Raw genomic sequence first — 24,410 nt, 5'->3', positions numbered from 1 at the left:
CACCCCCCACCCCACACACACACACGCACGCATGCACACGCACGCATGCACGCACACACACACACACGCATGCACACACACACACACACACTCAGGCACACATTAGGCTAATACAGCTTTTAATGCATGATGAGTAATCAGGACTTATGCAATTGTGCGCCGCCGCCACACAGACAGACAGATTGTCTGACTGTCAGATGTGTAATCGTGTCTACTAGACGACCAGAGTGAACTGGAATGAGGACAGTGATGTTTAGCAGCATTCACCCTCATTAATTATTGTCTATTAACGTCTTCAACCATCCAAACCTACTTGACAGACCACAGACAGTCATCTCTAAAAGTTTTCCACAGACACAGATCCTGTGTTTCTGCTTCCACATTAATTTTGTTTCTGTTTTGATGATTAATATTTTGTGGAGGGCAATTTTAATACCATGGACTTCATTTATAGGTTTGGTTGTGTGTGGTTTTTATTTCCTTTTTATTTGTTGTTTTTGATTGTCATGTTTTATTTTTGGATATTTAAATGCAATGTAAATAATGAGCCCTGCGACAGATTGGTGACCTGTCCAGGTGACCCCGCCTCTCGCCCGAAACGTTCGCTGCAGATAGTCACCAGAAACCCTCCTGACCCCACGGGAGACAAGGGTGTAAGAAAATGGATGGATGAATCTAAATGATGAATGTCTATTAGTCTTTGAGAGGGTGAGCTTTTATTATTGTGTCATTATCAATATATTACTTGAAATGGGCTCAAAACAGAAATATTATAATTTAATGCAATAATTTCTGGGACAATTTATTTTCCAGTAAAAATATGTTATTGTGATAGGCCTACTTAAGAACAATAAAAAACATATCCTGAGTTTAAATTAAAGGAGAAAAACAATAATTCATTACTTTTATGAAAAGAGTAGATCTTTGTATTACAGACTCTTAGAACTTCTGGATTTCTCTCTTATCTACCCATTCACCTATTGGCCTCTGTTATGGTGGATGTTCTTGCGTTTCTCATGGCGGGAGCATGCTGTAGGAGCTGTATTCTGATTTGTTTTTTTTTTTGTTCATAGTTTTTATTTGCATTACTTTTTGTAACATTCATTCTCTGTGGACCCAGGTGATGTGCTGATGGATAGATTTTTGATTTGACGATTTTTTACTTTAATGTAGTTGCTAAAATGAATTTCCGTGACAACAAGACATTGTTTTTACTAGGGATGCACCAAAACGCCTTTTTTATTTCTGATACCGATACAGATATCTGAGGTTTATTATTGGCCAATACAGAAGATCAGCTCTGAATTGACTTAAAATGATTCTTTTTATAAACACATACATTTCTAAATGTACTGAATTACTAATTTATTTGACAACTTTGCTATTGGTTTAAATAAACTTTGCAAGCTTGGCCAGACATGTTAAAAAAAATTGGGAGAATAACAACCAATGTAAAACTTGAGATTCATTGGAAGACGGACTGCTACCGGAGATCCTCCCTGGCCACAGCGTCACCATCCACCGATACTTTATGAACATACTTGGATGATATGAGTTACGAGAAAATTTCATTGTTCTTTTGAATAAAAATAGTATTTTTTAAGTGAACTTAATTGAATTCATTTGAATTGAACTGATTGCTGAAGCAAATCGCTCTAAGAGAATGTTTGGATTCCACCCTGTATTCATGGCTGTGGCCGCTGCTTATTGGTCAAAATGTCCTCAATCGTTTTTAGCTGCAACTGAACCTGTTACCTTGAAATTCCTGACTGTCCGGAAATGTAAAATACAGTAATCGACTGTAGTGTTCATGCATGTGAAGACATCGTTATTAGAAGTAACTCTTCACTTTTTCCCCCCCATTTTAAAATGACTGACCGAAAAAAAACAAAAAAACTACAGTTAATCTTCTAATGGACAGCAGGGCTTTTTTGTGTGCAGCTTGATTATTAGAACCTTCAATCATTTGTAGCTTAATGAATATTGCGTATCGACTGGCAACAGGTCCCAGAGGAGATGGCTCTGTCACTGTGCTGGTGAATCTGTTCCTCTCAGGGGTTCACATCCTGTACACATGAACCACCAGAGTCAGCTGAAATGTCTCCTCCACTAGATCTCAATAGATGGTGACAGACACTCCTTGAGTTTCATCAGTCAACCATCAGTTTAATAAGATAAAATCAATAGGTGTGGAAGATTCAATAATGCCATTAAGATTCTTGAAGCTTCAGTGTCTTCGCCAACAGACGAACCCATGTCAGTCTGCTTCCAGATAACAAATTGAAACATAAAAACACCCAATAATTTCAGTCAGATGGGCATCTTTTATAGAAGTTAGTTATGATTAGATTGATAGATTCATTTCAGTTGGACTGAAATCAACTTATCTAGTCATATTTGATATTTACAGCATTTTTCTAACAACTAAAGGTAACATATACTCTGTTTTTATGATCAGTTCTCTGATTTTACTTTTTATAGGTTTATGTTTGAGTAAAATGAACATTGTTCTTTTATCCTATGAACTACTGACAATATGTCTCTGAAATTTCACGCAAAAATTTAGTATTTTTCTGCAGAAAATAAGAAATGGTCAAATGAACAAAAGGATGCAGCACTTTAAGACCTCAAATAATGCAAAGAAAACAAGTTCATATTCATTTAGAGACAACAATGCTAATGTTTAAATTCAGAAATCAATATTTGGTGGAATTCAGTGCAGTGGGCTTTTAATTTTTTCCAAATTGAAGGATGCCACAGAGGTGTCAAAGTTCCCACAACCTTTTTTAACCCTTGTGTCCAGAAATGGGGTCCAACTGACCCCACACATGTAAAACTTGTATCATTTTCCACAGTTCTCTATGTTTGCCTCAGTCCTCGCATGCACAAGGGTTAAACACACTTCTGCTGTATAGCACAGCTTTACAGGGTGAATTTTGTTCAGTCTCGTCCCTGTTGGTGTCTCCCCCATCAACATTTGGTCAAAAGTGATCAAACGTTTGTTAAAGTCTTAAAGCAACAGAGGAACTCTGTAGAAAAACCAATACAGAGACGATGGCAACAGTGACCTTTAGCTGGTAGATTTAGGGGAAGGTCAGTGTATCCAAAGCACCCAAAAGATTCATCAGCAGTTTAACTGTTTTATTATCACTCTCATTGTCCTTAGTCAGCTTCTTGTCTCATTGCCGTTTTATGGCAGCTCAGAGACTGAATGGGGAGATTAAGGAGTCATAACAGGCCGTTTCAAGTGGAGTGTCACCCCTAATGTCTGCCTACAGCTGAAGCAAATGAGCCATTAGCCCTGACCTATTTACCCTGCTTTCTGTTGAGACTTCGTCCCAAATGTCATTGGTGTGACAGTCACTCCAAAAACAAAACAAAAAACTGGGCATTATTATCCACCAAAAATCTGTTGCAGAAAGAAACAAACAGGAACCAAACCTTCATTCAGGGACACATTTGCGACAGATTATTAGGGCCAGACTAAGAGCTTCTTTTAAATTATGAGGATAAAGTTGTAATATTATGACAAAATCATATTAGCAGAATAGAGACATGATATTACCAGAAGAAAAAATCATAAAATTACTAGAAAAAAGTGGTTTCAATGAGAGCAAATGGTTATAAAGATCTGATGAGAGCAGCTCTCCCAGTTTGCGGGTCTTTATTTAAAATAACACAATTGTTTCAAAGTTCTGATAATAATTTGATGCTGATGTGTTAAAATGAGTCAGTATGTCCTTCTTGGTAAAACCAATACCAAAGAGTAGCTTTACCACATCCAACATTCCTAATTTTAATATTTTATTTCATAAAATTGCTACTTCAAGCTATTATTACCATGACTTTATTCCGGTAGTATTATGACTTTATCCTTGTATCATTATGACTCTTTTTGGTATTATTATGACTTTATTCTCATAATATCGTCACTTTTTTATACAAATTTGTTCTTGTCTTATGACTATTCTCGTATTATTCCCACTATATTCTCATAATATCTTGACTTGTTTTTGTCCGAATTTATTCTTGTATTATTCCAACTTTGTTCTCGTAATATTCAGATTTTATTCTCATGTGATTATGACATTTTTGGTATTATTACAACTTTTTTCTTTATGCTTCTCACACACTTAGTGTTTCTCTCGTGATGTGAATCGCTCACCTCTCTCTTCCACAGTGAGAGGAAAAAGGGAAAAGTCGTCCCTGTTCCCTGACAGTCTGACGATGTCTCTGCTGTTTGTGTGCATGCTGCGCTTCACTTCCAAACTTCTGTCTGCATTTAAATATGCACACATGTTTTCATGTTGACATGCTCCTTTGAATGGCTCGTATTTTTGTTCCTATTGATGTCTTTATAGCAGAAGATGGTGATGTCTTTGTTCTTTTCAGAGAAGCTTTAAAAGCACCGGTGCTTCACCAGACGTAAGTTGTTTTGTCGAACAGAACTAATGGTCCTTTTTATGCTGCTCAAAGCTTCTTGAAAGGAGTAACAACAGTTTTTCTGTTTGCAACCTTCTTTTTTTCTTAATTCTGAAAGATTGAATTTTTTTCATTTTCCTGAAAAAAAAAAAATCTTTGAAGCTTCTACGCTGAGATGTTTTGTTTTTTTTATTGCTCTTCTTATGTTCCTTTAACACTATAGAAATGGGTTAATTCAAGGTAGAATTTGACGATAGATGCAAAAAGGAGAAAAGCTTTATTTGTTCTCAAACATCTACATCCATCTCAATTAAAGCTCATGAACTGAGATGTGATTTTTATCCTGTTTGCTACATGTTCATTCTAAGAGATGTGCGAGGTAGAAACTTAAACTCCTTCGTCTACATGTGAAAGTGTGTCAGTGAAAGAGAAAATAAAATCATTTAAAAACAGACATGTATTTGTCTGATATCCAAACAGAAAGATTCCCCTGGGTGTCCGTCATCCAGTGAGGCAGCTGAGTCTTCCCATGTCTGACACCAACTTCCTGCTTGTCATTTGCCTCTCAGTGGGTTGTGTGTCAGTCTGTCCATCTCCTCAATGCTGGAGTTGATGCATGGCCAGATGAAACCCATCAGACTCATCAGACTCTGCTGGCAGTAAGCGACACTTTAAGGCAGATCAGTTTTCCTTTGCTTTATGTTTGTGCCTCATTTCTCTTCTTCGTGTTTATTCATGAACTGATAATGACAAGGGGAGTCTAAGCCACAGTGCCTTGAATAAAATATTAATGGATTTTTCAAGTTTGAACCACAAACTTTACACTGTTTTATTTTGGTTTCATTCTACAGGTCAGGGCTCAGCAACCTCGACAAACATGAGAGGCATTCTTGTCTTTGGTTCAGCAAAACAAAATCAGTTTAAAGTCACAAAAACTACATGGAACAAAGTAGCTTAATTTAACAAAATCCACAATAAGATGTTTTTAAGTTACCAAAAAAACAACTATTCAGTTTTTGTTTTTAGGTTTTATAAAATTTATTTTCATTAAATTCATTTCATTCACTCAATCATAAATATGAATAGTTCATGTACTAACCAAAAAATAAGGAAAAAAAAAAAACATGACTGAAAAGGAGCAGATAAAATGTAAATTTATATCTGCCTCCTAAAATAGAGAAATCAGGTGACACTTTATTTGAAGATGGGTGCATAAAGCTGACATGACACTGTCATAAACATGACATAACTCCTGTAATGAATATGAAAGAGACTTCATGAATGGTTATGACTGTAGTCATGAAGTGTTATTCAGTAAATAATGACACTTTTACTGCAAAGTTGTACTAAAACTTGCATTAAACGTGTCAAGTTTGTGTTAAAAATGTCATTATTTACCGAATAATGCAAAGTTGGTCATTTTAATAGCCTTACCAAAAATCAACGGTGCATGTATTATTTTCTTAAATGGAAAATTATGTCAAATAAGCACATACTTTGCAAGCAAAAAGGAATATTTCTTACAGTTAATGTTATTTTTTTCTGGAAGGTTTTTACATATATTGTGTACTACCTCTACATTATAAAACTAATTCTTCAGCATTTTTGACCTCAGTGGTTAAGAGCCACATGTGGGTCCGGAGCCGCCAGTTGCAGACCCCTGTTAAAGAATGAATTTAATAAAATATGCATGGTTTTCAATTCTTTAATTACAAATAAACGCATCAACAGTGTGGCGTCCATCATTTGAATTTGACATCCTTTATTCCCTCCAAATAAAATATAGAGCAATCATAAACTGAGTCTGCCTGCTGGGTTATAAAATGCATACCAGCCTCCTAACAGTTCACAGAGCTCTGTTCAATCCATTATCCAAAAATGGAATGAGTTGCAAACCTACCAAGGCGTAGCCATTCACTTTAACTAACAGGCCGGACATGGAAGGCTTTAATCAGAGGAGCAGCCAAGAAGTCCTTGGTAGAAGCTGCCCAGACCGAATGGGAGAGAATCTATAAGTCATTCTCTAGGTCAGATTTGTGCTGTGCATAAATCTGGCCTGTGACAAGAAGGACGGTACGTCAGAGAGAAAGCCTTAAGAATTCCCATTCGCAGTTCACCACAAGCCATGTAGGTGGCACTGCACACCTGTGGAAGACAGTCCTGTGATCACATGAGACCAACAAATACGTCTTTAGACAATATCCAAAGTTATTCGTGTCTGAAAATTAATTGCATATTTCAGTCAACACACCATTCTGTGAAACACAGCAGTGGCAGCATCATGATGTGGGGATGTTTTTCATTAGCAGGAACACACATGGCCTTCGGAGTTAATGGAGAGCTTGGTTGGAGCTGAACACAGAGGAACCCTGGGAAAACACTGGGACGTTGTGTTAGTTGTGCAGATAAAAATCCATCCATTGTTTCATTCTTAATTAAAAATGAAAAACAAAAATCAATCCCTCAATTAATTTTCAGCTTGGCCGTTTTTTGGCCCACGTGTTAAAAACTTTCATCACCGCTGCTTTACAGCGTAGTGATTTAGTGAAGCAAAATATGCATGCCGCACTTTTCAAGTTTTCATTTCTAAAAGAAGAAAAAGTTTTTAAAAAATTGTATGTACTATTGTGTGTTTTCTTCTCGCAAAACATTATTATAAAAATATGTTCAGGTTTGTGACAAAGCTCAAAGGTTATGAATACTGCCACACTGTAATACGGTTGTATCAGCAGGAGTTGACACGTCTGGACATTAATAAGGTAAAATCTCTTTTCTCCTCCTCTGTTTGCAGCAAAGCTGTAAGTCTCTTCAGCGACTTGATTTGTTTTCTTTGTTATGAAATCAAATTCTCAGCATGCCTGGATGTTTCAGTGCAGCAGATGTGAGCGGCTGCAGGTTGAATGCTGCCGTCTCGCTGATAAGCCCGTGTCCTCGCATGACCCCGGCGGTTTGCAAAGCGCCATGCAACGTCACCAAATGTTCCAGAGCCTCACAAGTGTCCTCCAGTATGAGTAACACTCTGGTGAAAGCTTTCCTCTTTACCCACTTAAAGCAGGTCAAAGGTCACACTTAGCATAAAGCTGGTTGAAGCTGGTAAACATTGAGTCTTCAGTGTAAGAACACTTGATTAGAGGGTTTCTGCTGTGTTTGCTGTTGGTTTTGTTTTGCTAGAGCAGCCTCTCGAGGCCACTCTTGAATTGTTGGAGTTCATGCAATAACACCAAGCAGGAACACAAACATAGTGCCGTTTATTCCGGGGGATTTTTTTTTTAAAGCCTTGCTGCACCTGTCTTTAAGAGCGGACCCTCAGAGGTTTATTTGGGGGAAAAAAGAACCTTTTTGAGTGTGTGTTCAGAGAGCCTGGACAGCATCAGCAGGGACCAGCGCAGTCACAAAGGCCACAGCAGAAATTATTTTATTGTTTTTTTTTCTCCTGGGTTTGCTTTTTTATGACTTGTAAAAAAAGAAAGAAAGCAAAGAGAGAGGCGCCTTAGTTCATCTGGCAAAGGTTTTCATAAAACTGGAGCTCTAATGGAAGGTGGATGTCTTCTCTTTGCCACAAAATTGTGACCTGGAAATCCTAACTGGATCTCCATGTTCTGGAGATCAGATAAGAGGGAGAGTTACTTTCAAAGTAGGAACCTGTAAGGTGATACATTTTAAATGAGATGAATTCAAAATCCAAATAATGATGGTGTGTTTGTATGCTTAGAATGGCGATAAGTCCAGCTGTTGTTGACTGATTCCGGGGTAAAGCGTGCAGCCGTCATCAAGGTGACAGTAGACAAAGACAAGCTTCAAACTGCCTTGGAGAAGAACAGTGTTTCACCTTCTGTGACACTACAAGCACAAACTTTAGTGAATTTCACTGAGATCTTATGTGATTGAACTACACAAAGCAGGGCATAATTGTGAAGTGGATGACGTAGTGGACTTCTGGTTTTCTCAGGAGTTAACAACCACAACAGCTGAAATCCACAAATACTTAAGAACCCCTCTAAAAACGTTTGTAACTGCCTATTTTAATAGGCTAAATATACCTTGATATGCATTAATACGAGCAATATAAACATCCATGGGCTTCATCTCCGCTTTTTGGGATACAGTCAATCAGCGCCAAGGAAAGTAAATCCTAGATTGCTTTGCAAACGCCAGACATGTTATGTAGCATTCATGGTTGAGTATTTTAAAAATGCTCTCTCAATTCTCAGTGAATAATTTGGAGTTATGTTCCACAGAAAAATCCTCAAATAAATAAATCCGCTGATACTGAACTGCAACCAAATATAGATGACCTTATGGTTCCTGGGATTAGTAGGAATTATCAACATGTATAATTAATGGTCAGCCAAGTAAAAGTGTGAATGTACCTTATATTCTTGGATTTCGCCAGCTGAGAGACAGTATGCTATAACAGGAACACAAGGGATCCTAGTTTGATCCCTGTGGTTTCCTACAGGTTAGGTGATCCTGATCCATGGAGTTATTGAGCTTTTCATGAGTGACAGACCATTTGCAACTTCTCCAGAATCCACATTAGTATGGATATAGCATTAATGTTCAAATTCTAGCTTTACTTAGTTTAACAATAGGAAACACTGTCTTCACTGATGAAGATTCAGTCACCATGGCAGGCAAGATGCTAAACAATATGCTAATTTATATTGTCACCATCAGGCTCATCTTACTTTCTGATAACTGTTAGTGATTGTCTAACCATTTAGGGCCACTCAAACACAAAAGTGACACACCCTGTTCTGATGCAGCAGAACAATATGAATTCCACACCATTGATCTCAGTACACATGCACTATTCTAAAAGGAGCAAATAAATAGCAACCTACATACTTAAAGATTTAATTCTGATGATAACACAGCAGGTGTTATTCTTCATTTTCTTTACTCGCCCCTATGTTGAAATCCCCGTAGAGCTCCTTGTAGCACTCTCACAGATTTGCTCTGTAGTTCAACTCAACAGTTTCTCCAGTACACTGTAACACAAAGTGCAGCAAACTTTGGAATTTATGTTGGTTCTGTTTCAACAAACCAGGAACTTTTTATTTAAATACCTCAGCAGTGTCAGATTTTGACATTTTACAGTTGGACACAGTCTGAGATGAGACTGGAGACCAGGTGTTGTCCTGAAATGACCAGAAAACAAATATCCACTTGGAACCCTGCTTTCTCAGCCAGCCTCGACAACAAGTTGTCCTCAGATGACACGGCACACGGACAGACAGCCAACAGTTTAGGAAGTAGTTGTAGTAATAGTTTTTCTCTCCACACTTTGACTGGGTCACATTGGCATTTCTTCCATAAAGGTAGGAAAAACCTTTATGGTGTGATGTTTTAATTTTTCCAGAACAGTACAAATTTTGACTACAAAATTTGAATTTGCACAATTTGTGTGTTTTTTTAACACCCTCAGCTTGTAGTTGGTTTTTATTCTTTTTATGTGAATGTAGGAGAATCACATTTGGAGCTAAATGTGATTCTCCTAAGCTAATATTTAAGCTAATATTTTAGCTTAGGAGAGCTAATATTTTTCTCCTAAGCTAATATTTTAGCTTAGGAAAAAAGCTAATATTTTAGCTTAGAAGAGCTAATATTTTTTATACTGGTTCAGGCTTGATCCATGGCCCATTTTGTTTGAGAGCCAGGAGATTACATCACATGAATTGAGTTTAATAATAATAATAATAATAATAATAATAATAATAATAATAATAATAATAATAATAATAGCAATTTGGGACAAAAAGATTGACAGTTATTTCATAAAATAAATGAACATTTACAGTTTTCAGTGTGAATTACGGCTGCCTGAGCTTATAGTTTTACAGTGCCTTGCAAAAGTACTCATAAGTCTTTGAATGTTTGCTACTCTACAACCACAACCTGTACGTTTGTTGGTATATTACGAGGCTATTATAGTTATTAAGTAAAACTAACAAAAACTGAAACTGAGAAATCATTTTTATTAGCTGAAATGAGTTAATGGGGAAAACTATAACTAAATGGAACTATATGATGTGTTTATAAAACTCACTAAAACATACTAAAGTTATAGACATAATCTTCTTAGTTTTTGTGTTTATGAATCAATTTATTAACCTTTCAAAAATTATTTAAAATAGATATTTTTTTGTTTCCCTACTCAAGCAGTTTACGTCAGCTGTGGGCAAATGATGATTCTCCATATTCCTCCTGGCAACTCTTAAACCAGTCTGCAAAATGGCGACAGCAAAAGTTAGACATTTCCAGAGTCAGATGGTTGTTCAACAATAATTTTTTTTATGTTATCTTCTGTTGAGTATCCATTACCCTATGGATGTATGTACGTACAATAACAATACAATACTTTGATCTTTTTGAATTCTGCACCTTAAAATTAACCAAAGTATGAAAAAACTGAAACTACTATAACTACTACTATAACTAATAAAAACTAAACTAAAACTAAGCAGTATTAAACTAAGGATAACTAGCAAACATAGAACACTCGAATAACTAATTAAATGACATTTTTGGGGAATAATTTGGAGTTACTTTCTACAGACACATCTGCTGCTTGGTGAATCTGTGTGGAGGTTTGCTGTAATGTCTCTTCAGGCAAAATTCACCACAATGCCCAAAATGCTCACTCAACTCTCCAATCGCTGAATTCAGGTGTTGTAATTACTTGTATGACCACAAGAAGATAAAATCCAGCACTTTGACAAGCAAACTGCTTCCGCAAACATTTGTGAAAGAATGAGTTGCTATTTGGAGATCAGTGATCTGACCTGTGGCATGGTGCTGTGATACAATGCCTCTTGTGCAAGAAGTCAGGTCCTGAAATTTTCTTGCTGGTCAATTTTGAACAGTCGGGGGTGCTGTGGTGGCGCAGGGGTTAAGCACAACCCACATAAGTAGGCCTTAGTCCTTGACGTGGTCGTCACAGGTTTGATTCCCGGCCTGGTGACTTTTGCCGCATCTCTTCCATCTCTCAGGACTTTCCTGCACCTTCAAATAAATACCAGTAGAGCAAATAAAACCTGAAAAAAAAAATAAATAAATAAAATCATTGAACCGTCAATGGTTGATATTATTATAATGAGGTTAAAGTTATTGGGAATGACAGCAACTCAACCAAGATGTGGTAATGTAAAAATAATAACGGGGTCATTGGATCTTGTGGGGGATAAAAAACAGAGGTCACTAACATTCTGAAGAATCAACAGCTACGGTCTTCCAAACTTGCCGTCGCCTTAACGTTAGGTCAAGAACTGTTCCTTGAGCTCATCATGTGTTGGGTTTCGGTTGCTATGCAGTTGCATCCACGTCATATTCACCAAGTGGAATTCAAAGTGTTGCATGTTATTGTGCAAATCATGCTGCAATTACAATCTGGAGCAGCGGAGATGTGTTCTGTGGAGTGATAAATCGTGTTTCTCTGTCAGGCAGTCAAATGGATGCTTGCCAGGAGAACGGCTCTTGACCGCCTGCACAGTACAGGACATTTTGGACTATTTCACTCTCTCAACGTTGTGGGAACCGCTACACAAAGTAAAATCTACAAACACATGAGTGAACAACTCTGATACAGAGGAGTTTGGCCGGTTTGACCTCAACCTGACAGAACACTTTTAAGATGACTTTGCGGTAGACATTCAGCCAGGCCTCAGTCTTTACCTCACAAATGTCCATGTGGCAGAATGATGATATGAAATGTTATGGGAAGCCTTCCCAGAAGAGTTGTAATTATTACCATGTTAAACCCTGTGGATTAAGAATGGGATAGCACTCAAGTTCAGATACATTTAGCAAAATAGTGAAGGTGAGTTCAGTCAGATGTCTGAACAGCAATTTTCAGGTAAGTCACAGGTTAGATTTAGATCTGGGTCATTCTGATTATGAACATTCTGTTTCACAACTATTTCACTATTTCCTTGTAGATCTGAAAATCTATCATTCCACTGGAAGGTAAACCTCCAACTTCTGTCTCCAATCTGAAGCAGGTGGTCTTCCATTATTTCCGTTCACCCATCAACTCTCACCAGTTTGCCCAAAGAATAAAAGTGCTCTGATGAAATCTGAACATTTCAACATGTTTGCTGTGTCCTTACATGACCTGTGGCAAATTGGACTTTTTTATGGCTTTCTTTCAGCAGTGGCTTGATTGGTGCTGCTTTTCCGCGAAGGCCAGATTGGTCCACTCAGTTATAAATCCTCTGATTGGCTAAAAACAAGAAGAATTTAAACATTTCAGTGTAAAATGTAGAAAAAGTCATATTGATCTACTGTGATTTGTTCTCATTGTTTGACATTGCAACATGTTGGATGCTGACTGAGTTTAAGCCAAAAGAAGACTGTGACGAATCACACCATGTGTGTGGTACATCACAAACTCAACTTTCTTCCACAGCACTTCGGTCCTCACCTCCTCTATTCCAAGCTATTGTGCATCTGCTTACTGTTATGAGGCTCAAAAAGAACCAGCAAACAAAGCCGAGATAAGACTGAGATCCATTGAGCCTTTCCAAAACTCAGACAGTATGTTTGTTTATCTGACTGTCTGCTTTTTTTTCCTCCCCTTGTTCCATGTCTTTCCTTGTCTTGAACTTGTTTTTAAACCTGTTTTTTCTTATCTGGTGTTTGATTTCTTCATGCTTTTATGCCTCTGCCTCGTCTGTTCTTTGATATTTTTTTGTATGTTTTTTTTCCTTTCCTAGTTGCCTCATTTTATGTGGGTTGTCTCTCTCTTTCATGTTTTCACACAGGCTTTCCTCCCTCTGTGATTCCTTCCCCCGTCACACCCCGTCCCCATGTGTGATGCATCTCCCTCGTACCCTCATTTTTATGTCTCAATAACAAGAAAAAGTAGTTTTCTCCTACTTCACAAACAGCCTCACCTCCTCCCCCTCTTTTCCTGTCCTCTTTCCCCCTACCACCCCTCTCTTTTTTTTGGAATTTATTTCTTTCCCAGTCACACAAAAACCGCACTTGGTACTTTTGAAATGGAAATAAAGTTTTGTTGTTTCCTCAGCTGTAGCCTCCTCCAGCCCTGTTTATCAGGCAGACTTCAAAGTGGCACGCTGACATGTGGCGCTATCTCTCCGCCGCTCTGTGAAACAGGGTCACAGGCGGCGCTTGGCTCTCAAAAAAAAAAAAAAAAAAAACTTTCCCCTTTCATGTGAGAGCCTGGTGGGTGAGAGGAACCAAAGGGGGGCCATGCCAGCCCGCCGCCCGCTATCCCAGCTCAGACGGCAATCGTCCACCGCTGCGCGCATCTGCGTGTGTGTGTTTGTGCGTGGGAGTTAGTGGAGGTGTGTGCACTCTCAGCTTGGTACTGCAGGCTAGTGGTTAGCCCTGCCTGCGTTCTGCTGTGGTCTACCTAACCCACCTGTTGTTTCTGGTATCTCATGAATTTCTTCACCAAGTTCCTTCCCTCTGTCTGTGTTTTTCTTCTACTTTCCCCAGCTGTGGAGCCAACCTGAGAGTGGTGGAGGAGTTGCTGATGAATTTCGAATGGGACGTATGTGGGAAGAGGAAAACAAAACCAAGAAGCAAAAGATCAAAACGAATCAGAGGGGACAGCAATAAGAGCTGCTTATGAAAGACAACTTGCGCCCGTGTCGCATTCTTCATCTTCTCACCGTGCCACAAAATCCCCATCAATCTCTGTCACAATCCGTCCTCTTTTCCTGTGAGCATTCCCTTTATTCTCCCCTCCTTCAGAACATAGCTGAACCCCCTTCTACAGACCAGTGATCCAGGCAGCAGCAAAAAAAAACAAAAAAAAACAAGGGGTGACGAGACAAGCTGTCACTAAGCACAGGAGGGACCCTGACTCGCTGCTGGGTGTGAGAAAACAGCTGCCTCTCAATTAAGCACATGGGCTGTTAATGAACAGAGATGGCGGTGAGACTGGCCGGTGCCACCCTGTCCTCTCGACCACCCTCCCGCCCTCCGACAGCCTCTGCCCGGACAGGTTGAGGTCGGTCCATCGGCATCCATCGCAGCATCCACAGCAGCTGGCTGAGCGTGGGAAGGAGCAGTATGCAGGAAACTGACCTACCAGCTACAAATGCCTTCAAAGGTAAAAGCCGATGATGAGCACCACTGTGTGTCCCTTACTGTGTGTGTTTGTTGTGTATCAAGCTGTGTCTCCATGTAAGAGAATCTCACATTCAAACCGCAACAGGGTTCACTTCAACCAAACCGAGACCTTGGTCTGCATCAGAGTTCGATTATGCATTCACAACTCCCCAAACGAACCGCACTTTCTAGACAAACCAACTATCAAGGGTGCATGAATGCACCCTTAAGAACCAATATTGATCAGTGGACAGAAGCGATATACTCCTTAGTAGTACCAGACCAAGTTGCCCCTTTGCCTCCAGAATTGCCTTGATTCTTCATATTATAGATCCCACAAGCTGCCACTAACATTTCTCAGAGATACTTGTGAGCTGCACATCCACAGTGCAGTTTCACAGCAAACAGTGGGAAGACTCATCCAACCAAGTCACATTTTTCTCATTATTATTGCCATCTTATGGTAAGCATTTGTGGATTGTAGCCTTGGTTTCTCTCTCTTTGCTGTTTGAAGTGGCACCTGATGTGATCTTTGGCTTCCGTAGCAGCTTCAATGTTCCACAAGGACCCTTTATATATGATACACCTAATACTTTGGTTGAAGCTAGTGTTTATTTGAATTACTGCTGAACCTCCTCTGACTGCTGAACCTTCCCCATTCTGGTTCTTTGGACTCCAGTAGGCCGCCTTCACCAGATGCCTAAATGCATTTAGTTTCTGATTTGCAGTTTGAGTAATTAAGCCTTTAAACAGGCATACCCCATAAAGTGAGAAACGTTCTCCTTTTCACTCTGATGTGCAGAAATAAATACCATTTTATTTATCGAAACATCCACATCTAACCTATATTTGGTTAAAAAAAACTCCAGAAAAAAATCTGGTAATTTTTATTTTGTTAGGAGTAAAAACTCTTTTTCATTGAATACATTTGTTTAAATGTTATTCTTAAACACTGTACAAGAAGAGTGTTAAACATTAAGATACAGTTTCCAACAAGCACCTGGCTAATTAAAGAACAGAAACAGATATATATTTTATAATTGTGATAAAGTGATTATGATTTGAAATAGTTTAGATTAGAGTTATCCAAAGGATGGAAGCAAAAGTCCAAATTCCATATAAAAACAGCTTCTTCTGGATCGTACATACAAATTAGGTTCAACCCATCCAGATTTTCTAGAGAGATCTTACTTTCTGTGAGATATAATTTGGACTACATACTTAGTTATAAATATGTCTACATTTTGGGGACTGCAAATGTCCCCAAAATTATGGTTATAAATCTAACTAGATTTTGCAATTTGGGGCTAAACAATTTTACAACCTTCTGATCTCTTGCAGGAGACAACATACCTGTTTACTTGTGCTATGTTTGTTAGCCAACTTTAAACCCCCACAAAGTGCTGAATGTTCATGTATTTCTTTTCTGTAGCTATTTCAGGTCATTGTTTTATCTTGGCCCTGATGTATGTGATGAAAACCAATTTTTTAGCCAGTGTTTCTTGTCCAAATTCAACCAAAAGTAAGATGTTAAAGGCTGGCCTTGTCAGGCATTCTTTAGCCAATTTGGTGTGCTCCAAACTCTGCCTTAGCAAAGCCTAACAACCTTTCTTTCAATTTCTAAATCAATTCATGTTTTCATGTGGAAGCTTCTGTATAAATGAGATGGTTTTTGTACCTTTGTACTGTCAAAACACGTCGAGGACATGACCAGAGGGGATGAGTGGCCTTATCGGTAAGAAGCAGTATAAAAGCATTTTCAGGATCATGCCACCATAAGTCAAAGTTGTGTTCAAATTGGACCGACTTGCTTAACAATTTTGTTAGCGAGTGTCTAAGAAATGTAAAAAAGATCCTAACAGAAATAAGCCAGTATGGTTTTGAAACTTCCTACACTCCTTTTTATGTCTGTGACAGTGCTTCAAATGGAATTCATGAATAACATGGTTTCATCTTTATGTCAGCATAACCATCTAACAAGGTAAGTCCAAATCCAGTCAAGAGTGTGTGTTACATGTCCTCAACCACATGAATTCAGCTTGTTAACAACATTAATATATATTGAATCGGTAAGACTGTTCTCAGAGAGGTATGTCCTGTAAAGTTATGCAAAAAACAAAGTACACCCTTTGACTTGAAGTAGTCTCTACCCACATTTTATGGAAATCTGGAGCAGATTTAGACTATAGAATTTGGTAAAAACTGTGAGCTTTGCTGCAGTAAATAAAGACACAAGTTCAAAATCATGCTGAGAGGAACTCCTTCAATCAGTGCTCCTCTGCAGCAYTGATTGGCTAAGCAATGTAACGTGATCCTCTGATTGGCTAAGCAATGTAACGTGATCCTCTGGAGCAAGTGATGGCAAAGCGGCGTGTCATCACGACTTTACACAAGTGTGTCTTCACCTCCGCGGCAGAGGCTCCGCCGAACCCCTGAGACCGACTCATCGAACCCCTGGGGTTCGATCGAACCCAGGTTAAGAACCACTGATGTAGCCCAAGAAATCTGGAGAACCTTTGACTGTTCATCAAGCACCATAAGGTTAATTAGTAGCTATTAATATGTCATATTGTTGATAAAAAGTGTGAAAAAACCCCTGCCAGCTACAGTTGTCCCCCATGTATCTCGCTCCAGAAAAATCCGGAGATGATTCTTTTCAAATGAAGCAGTCCTGCGTCAAACAGTTGCTTGAACTAACACCTCAGACCTCTGCCGTTAATACCCCTCACCCCCCTGTGAGGGTGAGAGATGACATTTTAAACATCACACTCTCATAACGCCTCACAGTACAGATTCTCCAACTGCTTCCACAAAGTTCACGTTCTGCCGTTATGCCTTTGATCTCCGAGTCCCTCTGGGATGTTTCCACTGGCAATGTTAACCAGAATACACCAGGGTCAGGGTCACCATTCGCCGCTCATTTGTCAAAGCAATTTGACTCTCACCTCAAGTGGGTTGGATGGCCCAGGGATGGCTCTGTGGACATGGAACACCTTACAGAACTTTTACTCTTGAGAAGATGATTCATCAAGACAGAAACTCCCAGTCTGGAGACCTAAAGAAGCCAACACTGATGGCCTGGCTGACTCACAGCTCAGGCTGTTCCTCTCTGGTCCACCCTGTGAGTTCACAGAAAGACCAGTCAGAATGGTGTGGGTAAATTTTTCAACTCATGTGCCAGCTTCGAATCTTCGCTAGTTTTGTCGGAAGATAGGCGCATGCTTCCTGCTGTTGTTATTATTAGTGTAGTAAACTGCTGCATCTGTGGAGAAATCCCTCATGAGCCAGGCTTTCTCGCTACTCCCAAATCACTTGTATTACATAATTCATCAGCTGTGTGTATGAGCGTGCGTGTGCATGTGTGTGTGTGTTTGGGTTTGCTCAGGTCAGTCTCCGCTGCAGCCCTGAGGGCGTGAGGAGGGGAATGAAGTCATCGAGCGATAGTAAACAAACCGTTCAGATGTAGGCAGACAGCGGTGGTCGATTGCTGCAAGGCTAATGCAAGGTTCTGTTTACTCTGCAGGGTTCATGTTGGGTAAAATGCTGTGCTTCACGCACACACACACACACACCCACCCCCCCCACACACACACAAACACACACACAGACACACATACATATTACCTAAACCTACATGCATCCCTGCATTGGTCTGTGTGCATCTATCTATCAATGCAACAAGTTCCACTGTGAACTTTGTTTTAAAGGAGGGAAGAGTGATTTGGTGCCTCAGTGGGGCACTAGAGTATTTATGTTAGAGAATTTGGTTCCTCTAACTTGCCCTTCAGAAAGTGTGTGTGTTTTAGTATTTCTCACCTTGTAAGGCCCATTTTCCCAACAAATTCTACCGATGTGAGGACCTACTGCTCCTTACGGGGTCTTACTGGTGCAGTGTGTCACCTATAAGCCAAGCCCTGTTGATTCTGTCATCCCAGCTACTTGATGTAAAGACTCACATGACCTATGACCTCAGGAGTTTTCCTTGTAAGACACAGTGATCCATAATGGGGTTTTGTGTCTGCTGCGTTTGACAGTAATTAAATGAATAAGCATATTCATAATGTTTGAAATGCCGTAGACTCGCTTTTTTTCCTCAGTACTCTTCAGCCTTTATTTTTTATAAATGTGTTTTTCTAACTGTGTTCATATAACTAGTGCATAACATTAGCTGATGTCTGTTTTTATGTGTAAAAAAATAGGAAGTTTGTGCTTTTACATTTCAAAGTGTCTCCAGCTCACATCTCAGTTTCTCATCTTCTGCTGTGTGTGCAGAGTTTTCTGTTTATTCTGTATTTCATTCTATAGTGATTTATTTAAGCTAGATGTAAAGGGACACATCTTCAACAAAGTCCCATGTGTCATCAGTTCACAGAACATTTTCCAAACATTTTTGGTGATCATTAGTGTTGTTTTTTTTTTTTGGCAAATTTGATCCAGGCCTTTGTGTTCTTTTTAAGCAGCAGTGATTGTTCTCCTTGGAACTCTCCCATGGATACCATTTTTTTCCAGTCCCCTTGTTATTGTTGAATCATGAGCATTGATCTTGACAGAGGCCTGCAGTAACGTACATGTCGTTCTGTGCTCTTCTGTGACCTCCTGGATGAGTAATTAATAAATTCTTTGAGTAATTTTGACAGACTGCTCACTCCTGGGAAGGTTCACCACCTTTCCATGTTTTCTCTATATGTGGATAACGTTTCTCATTACTGAGGCATTGATTTGCCAGAGTACGAAAGCATTGGAAATGACCTGTTAGCCCTTTCCAGTGACTTTTTTTCCAACTAGTTTTGAGTTTCTTCCAATTAGATCATTGCTTTGTGAGATCTTTTAACATACCACATGTCAGACATGTTCTATTGAGTTGATTCTGCAGGTTTGATAGTCAAACCTGATTCCAAGAAATGTCTTTCATCTGTTTATGATTCACTCTTTCACATTGAGACAAGTTGTTTTTTACTTTCTTTTAATCAATTAAATCCTGTAAAGACTGGATTTTTTGTTTGATATTATGAAACATTTATACATAACAAAAAAAGCCACAAAAGAAAACATCTGAAGGCGTTGAAATACTTTTTGATGCACTGTTTTAGACAATCAAATCAAAAGCGGCATCCATACTTTAACAAAAATGAACCAATATGTAAAGCATATATGTAAAGCGTACCTTATCGGTCACTCAGGTCAGCAGATCAGCTGCTCTTGGAGGTACCGAGATCCAGGAGGAAGCTCAGAGGGGACAGGGCTTCTCTGTCATTGGCCCAAAGTTATGGAACGCCTTGCCTTTGCAGGTCAGAGAGGCCCCTTCACTGCCCACTTTTAAAGCTCGTCTCAAAACCCGTTTATTTTACTTGGCTTTCAACACCAGCGGGATCTAGTTTTAAATTGTATGTTTTTGTTTTTAAACTGTAAGAGTTATTTTTTTAGTTCTTTTTTTAATTATTTTTTTATTGTTGTGTTGTGTTTTACTGTACAGCACTTTGTATCAGCTTTGGTTGTTTTAAAGTGCTTTATAAATAAAGCTGGATTGGATTGGATTGGATTGGATACCAAGAAGTGATTATTGATCTGCTTATTACAATTGCAAATCCTCCAATTCTCGACTCCACCATACCTCTACTTTGTGTCATGGACGCTCAGGTGAAGCGAGGGTGCAGCTGTTACCTGGTGGTGAGTTGCTACCAATGGGGGAGGAGGATGCTGGTTAGACTTGGCGTCCTCCTCTGGAAACGTCTGGTGTAGTCTCCTGTCAGCCGGAGCTCCAACTCCCACCTCCAGCAGAGTTCTGAACACGTCCCGAGGGAGATGGGAGACTTTGAGTCTGTGTGGGCCGTGCTCCATGTCTTCATCATTGAGACATCTGTTTTGAGCTATGGCTGCAAGGTGGCCAGTGCTTATTGTGGCAGCAACCCTCAAACCAGGGGGTGGACATCCAAGTCCCTATCAAGCCTTTTTTGCCTGTGGGACCGGGAGCAGCTGATAGGTCCCAGCAGTCCCAGTGGAATGTGGCTCAGGTGGTCACTGAGGCAGAAACTCAGGAGTGGGAAGAGTTTGGTGAAGTCATGGAGAGTGACTTCAAGGAGATTCTGGTCTGCTCCCCCCCCCAAGTGGGAGAAGCAGACCAGCACTACCAACACTGTTTATGGAGGGGATAGTGTGCTTGACTAGGGATGTCTTGGGTCCGTGGGTAGATTACTTTGAAGATCTTCAGAATCTCACCTGTACATCTTTCAGGGAAGAAGCAGAGTCTGGGGACTTTGGGTCATTCTTTACTATCTCTGGTTAAAAAGCTCCTTGGCGGTGAGACCCCAATATGTCTCATGCTTGTCCCCAGCAGTTGTGTTTTTCTGTCCCCCAATAAATGGGTGGTTTTGTGTGACACCAGTAGCTCAACCCTAACCACACCAAACCATTGTTCTACTGATCTACAACTGAAGGGGGCTCATGAACGATGTGGGACGGGTTGTTTCTATGGGCTGATTTTACAATGGAAACAGACAAAATAGCATTTTGAATTATACTCCCATAAGAAGAGCACTGAGGTATAACTCTATTTGCTGAGGTTTGAATGAAGAGAATAGGGACTAAAATTAAGTTTTAACTTTCAAAAAGTATTTAGAAAAGATCACAATATTAACAAATAACAGGAACTGTTTTGGTAAGTAAACCAACAAAAAAAAAAACCTGTTTAAATTTTTGCAAGACATTTGGCTGTTGGAGAAACAGCTGACTTTTTATGTTGTCTGGAGAAGGTGGGGGTTAGTGAAAAATTTGCATGAAATTCAGAAAAGGATTGCCAGGTGTGTTGATAATTTGTCTTTTCCAATGTTCACTTCACCGGTTCGCCAGAGTTCACAGATTCCTGAAAAATGTCTTTCTGCACGTGTGCTGTATTCTCACTCCAGTTCCAACTGTCTCACCCTCTTAACACCTTTTCTATGTGCAGTCCTGGAGTCAGTCACTCAAATGAAATGGCATGGTTTTAGTCTCAAAAGTCTTCTCCTTCAGGATTATTATTTTTCTTTGTAAATCTGCTGGATTTTAATGGAACGTGTCGACACGGAGAATGGAAGTAGATCGTAAAAGTCTGTCGGCAAAGTGGTGATCTACTGTTTACCATCGACAGAGAGGGGTGGAAAGAGAAGCGATGGCCGCTCACAGGGAGCAGTAAAATTCAATCACTGCGCCTTCAACTGGGAAACTTTTCCTACTAAATCCCAGCAGTGTCAGGATCCTTATGCACACCAATACTACAAACTCACTATTAGTTTAACCAGAGGTGGACAGCAACAGAGTACATTTACCTGAGTACTGTACCGAAATACATTTTCTTTGAGTATCTTAACTTTACTCGAGTATTTATTTTTTAGGGAACTTTTGACTTTCGCTCCACTACATTTCTAGGAAGCTTGTCATTATGTGTTCCTAACTTTGAAGTCCGCTGTTGCTGTTTTTCTTTACTGAAATGCAATTGGCCACACACTATGCTCCCAGAGCCAATCACAGTCACAGCACCCACCTGGGATCTGGAGTGATGCCATCCTCGTTAAGTGTGGCCAGCTGAGCTGTCGCGTTTAAACAGAACTCAACGATGGAAACATCAAGCAGAGAAACCAGCACAACCCAGGATCATATCTGAGCTCCATGTTTAACGTTCGTAAGCTTCTATAGTAAAGAACGTTTTAAATCAGGGGTCCCCAAACTTTTTCCTGTGAGGGCCACATGACTTTTCCCTTCTCTGGTGGGGGGCCGGAGTCAGTTTGTAACAGAAAAAGTGTGACGATTGCAGGAGTGCCTAAATATAAAAATGTATTGTTTTCTAGAAAGCACAATCAAATAACCCTCTCTGGGTTCTTCACAGAACAAAAGTCAGGAAATAAATAATAACAATATTAATGAAATAAATAATAACCAAATAACCCTCTCTGGGTTCTTCACAGAAAAAATCCAGGAAGGATTATAGTCTGTATTTTCCAAACTATTAGCCGCACCGGACTATAAGCCACACCCCCAAGTTAAAAAAAAAAAAAACAGTAAACATATACATATAAACCGCAGATATCTCTGCCGCTCCAGGTTTTCCACAGCGATGCAGCAGCAAAGGGGGGCGGACACCCAAAATCTGAGTCATAACAGGTCAATTGAATATCACGTTTATTAGGGTTGAAAAAGAAAAAGTTGCCAAGATTAGATTTAACAGAACTGATTACAGTAGTTTCTGAACGGTAACTGTAACAGTAAAAGTGCTAATCCTTCGTGTTGCTACTAGCATGTGCTAAATGAAAATGGGCTCCTTCTTCTTCTTCTTCTTTAGATTTCAACGGCAGCTTGCATCCATTATTGTTGCACTACTGCCATCTACTGGATCCTAATGTTTATACCTCAAATTCTCATAATGATCCCAGTATTATTTAAAAAAATGAAAAATCTTCTTTTTCCCCTCAATACTATTTAACTGATCAACAACATTCTCAAATTTCAATTCCCTATTAAAGCCTGATTCCGTTTTAATGGGCGCTTTCTTCTTTTATTTCCAATTTTGACTTCCAATGATTCACTTCCTGCCAGGGGTGAAAGTAAGGGGGTACGGCAGGGTACTGCGTACCCCTAAAAGATTTAGCGGGGGTACGCAGTACCTGCAAGAGAGGGGAGCCGCTGTCTGCTGTAAAAAATCAGTGGGTTCACTGTGCAGTGCAAGTGCGCCCGTGACTGATTAGTTTTTCAAGAACAATCTAAAACACGACTTAATCAGTTAATAAATAACTTTTTTCCCATTTCATATTGTTTCTGAACTGTTCATGCTTTACCATAGCAGCGGCGCGATACGTCGATCTCGGCATTAGGTGACAAACTGAACGCCGCCAGGATGCTGAGACCAGCACGTCCTCCTCTGCAGCTTTATTAAAGAACAACAATAAAAAACAAAATCAACAATACGTGCTCAAATTAATGACCCAAAAACAATAATAATCTCAATGATTATTGTTTCAACAAGGTGTTACGCAATTTTGTGCGTTTTGGTTCCATTACCAAAATAACGAGCAGAGCAGGAGTATAAAATTAACCAATCAACCACGCTGTGTTCAGAGAGGCGTATTAATGATCGCAAAATAAATATCAAGCCTGCAAACCTAATTTCGGCTTGTGGAGCGCAGGCGGTTGCCATGGCAATGGGTGTGCTTAAATCACAGAAAGACGGAGAATAAAAATGTGCGAGTGGTTTAGAGTTGATCACCTGTTCAGGTTTTACCTTTGTCTTGGCGAATCACAGCCGCTGTAGTTTCTGAACATTCAATAAACGACAAACTTGGACTAATTACCTCGTTCTTTGTGAGTATACGTCATTTACAAGAAACATCAAACACGGTAAATATGTTTCATTAAGTATTTAACAAACAAATGGCTACCACGATAATTGTGTGAAATTAAATGAATTGTAGAATAAAAAACAATAGTTTGGTGCTGTCGGGCTCAAAGTCTGAGGCTTTTTCTTTAGCAAACAAATTTATTTTTTGCCTCTTATTTAGTGGAAATATTGATGTTGATGATACTTTCTCCAAAATGGTAACCTTTTTCAACCTTTATAGCTCCACTGCTGAAAATGAGGCTCTAACATTCACAAATGACATTGAAATAAAATCCAGTCCAACATCTGGTTTGAGGTGATTCATCTGGAACCTGTTGGAGGAAAAATATCCCAACTTCAGAAGATGAGCTTTTAACCTAACAGAGCTCTGTGGTTCCTCCTATCAGTATGAGAGTCAGGGTGAGGAGGCGCCATGTTAGGAAGAGAAGTGGAAGCTGCGGGATCTTCAGAACAAACAGGTCCTGATGCTAAGCTGGACACAGGATCAATATAACCAGTTTAAAAGCTAAAATGAATGGTTATATGCCAGACATGGAAAACTGGG

The 24,410-nt window shown here is 39.5% G+C and overlaps 1 protein-coding gene across 2 annotated transcripts in view; it reads left to right on the top strand.

The window, feature by feature from the left end:
- The window catches only part of ldlrad4b (low density lipoprotein receptor class A domain containing 4b), a 245,941-nt gene that overhangs the window by 59,914 nt on the left and 161,617 nt on the right, over nt 1-24,410 (top strand). For both annotated transcript variants that reach the window (XM_008411107.2, XM_017305324.1), the window contains one exon: nt 13,885-14,503. In XM_008411107.2, coding sequence (XP_008409329.1) covers nt 14,464-14,503 — 40 coding nt within the window. In that variant the 5' untranslated portion in view covers nt 13,885-14,463. The remainder of the gene's footprint in view (nt 1-13,884; nt 14,504-24,410) is intronic.

This window comes from Poecilia reticulata, linkage group LG6 (assembly GCF_000633615.1).
Source record: "Poecilia reticulata strain Guanapo linkage group LG6, Guppy_female_1.0+MT, whole genome shotgun sequence".
NCBI classification, from domain to species: domain Eukaryota; kingdom Metazoa; phylum Chordata; class Actinopteri; order Cyprinodontiformes; family Poeciliidae; genus Poecilia; species Poecilia reticulata.
The sequence above is the reverse complement of the archived record's forward strand: the minus strand, read 5'-3'. Positions and strand labels throughout refer to the sequence as shown.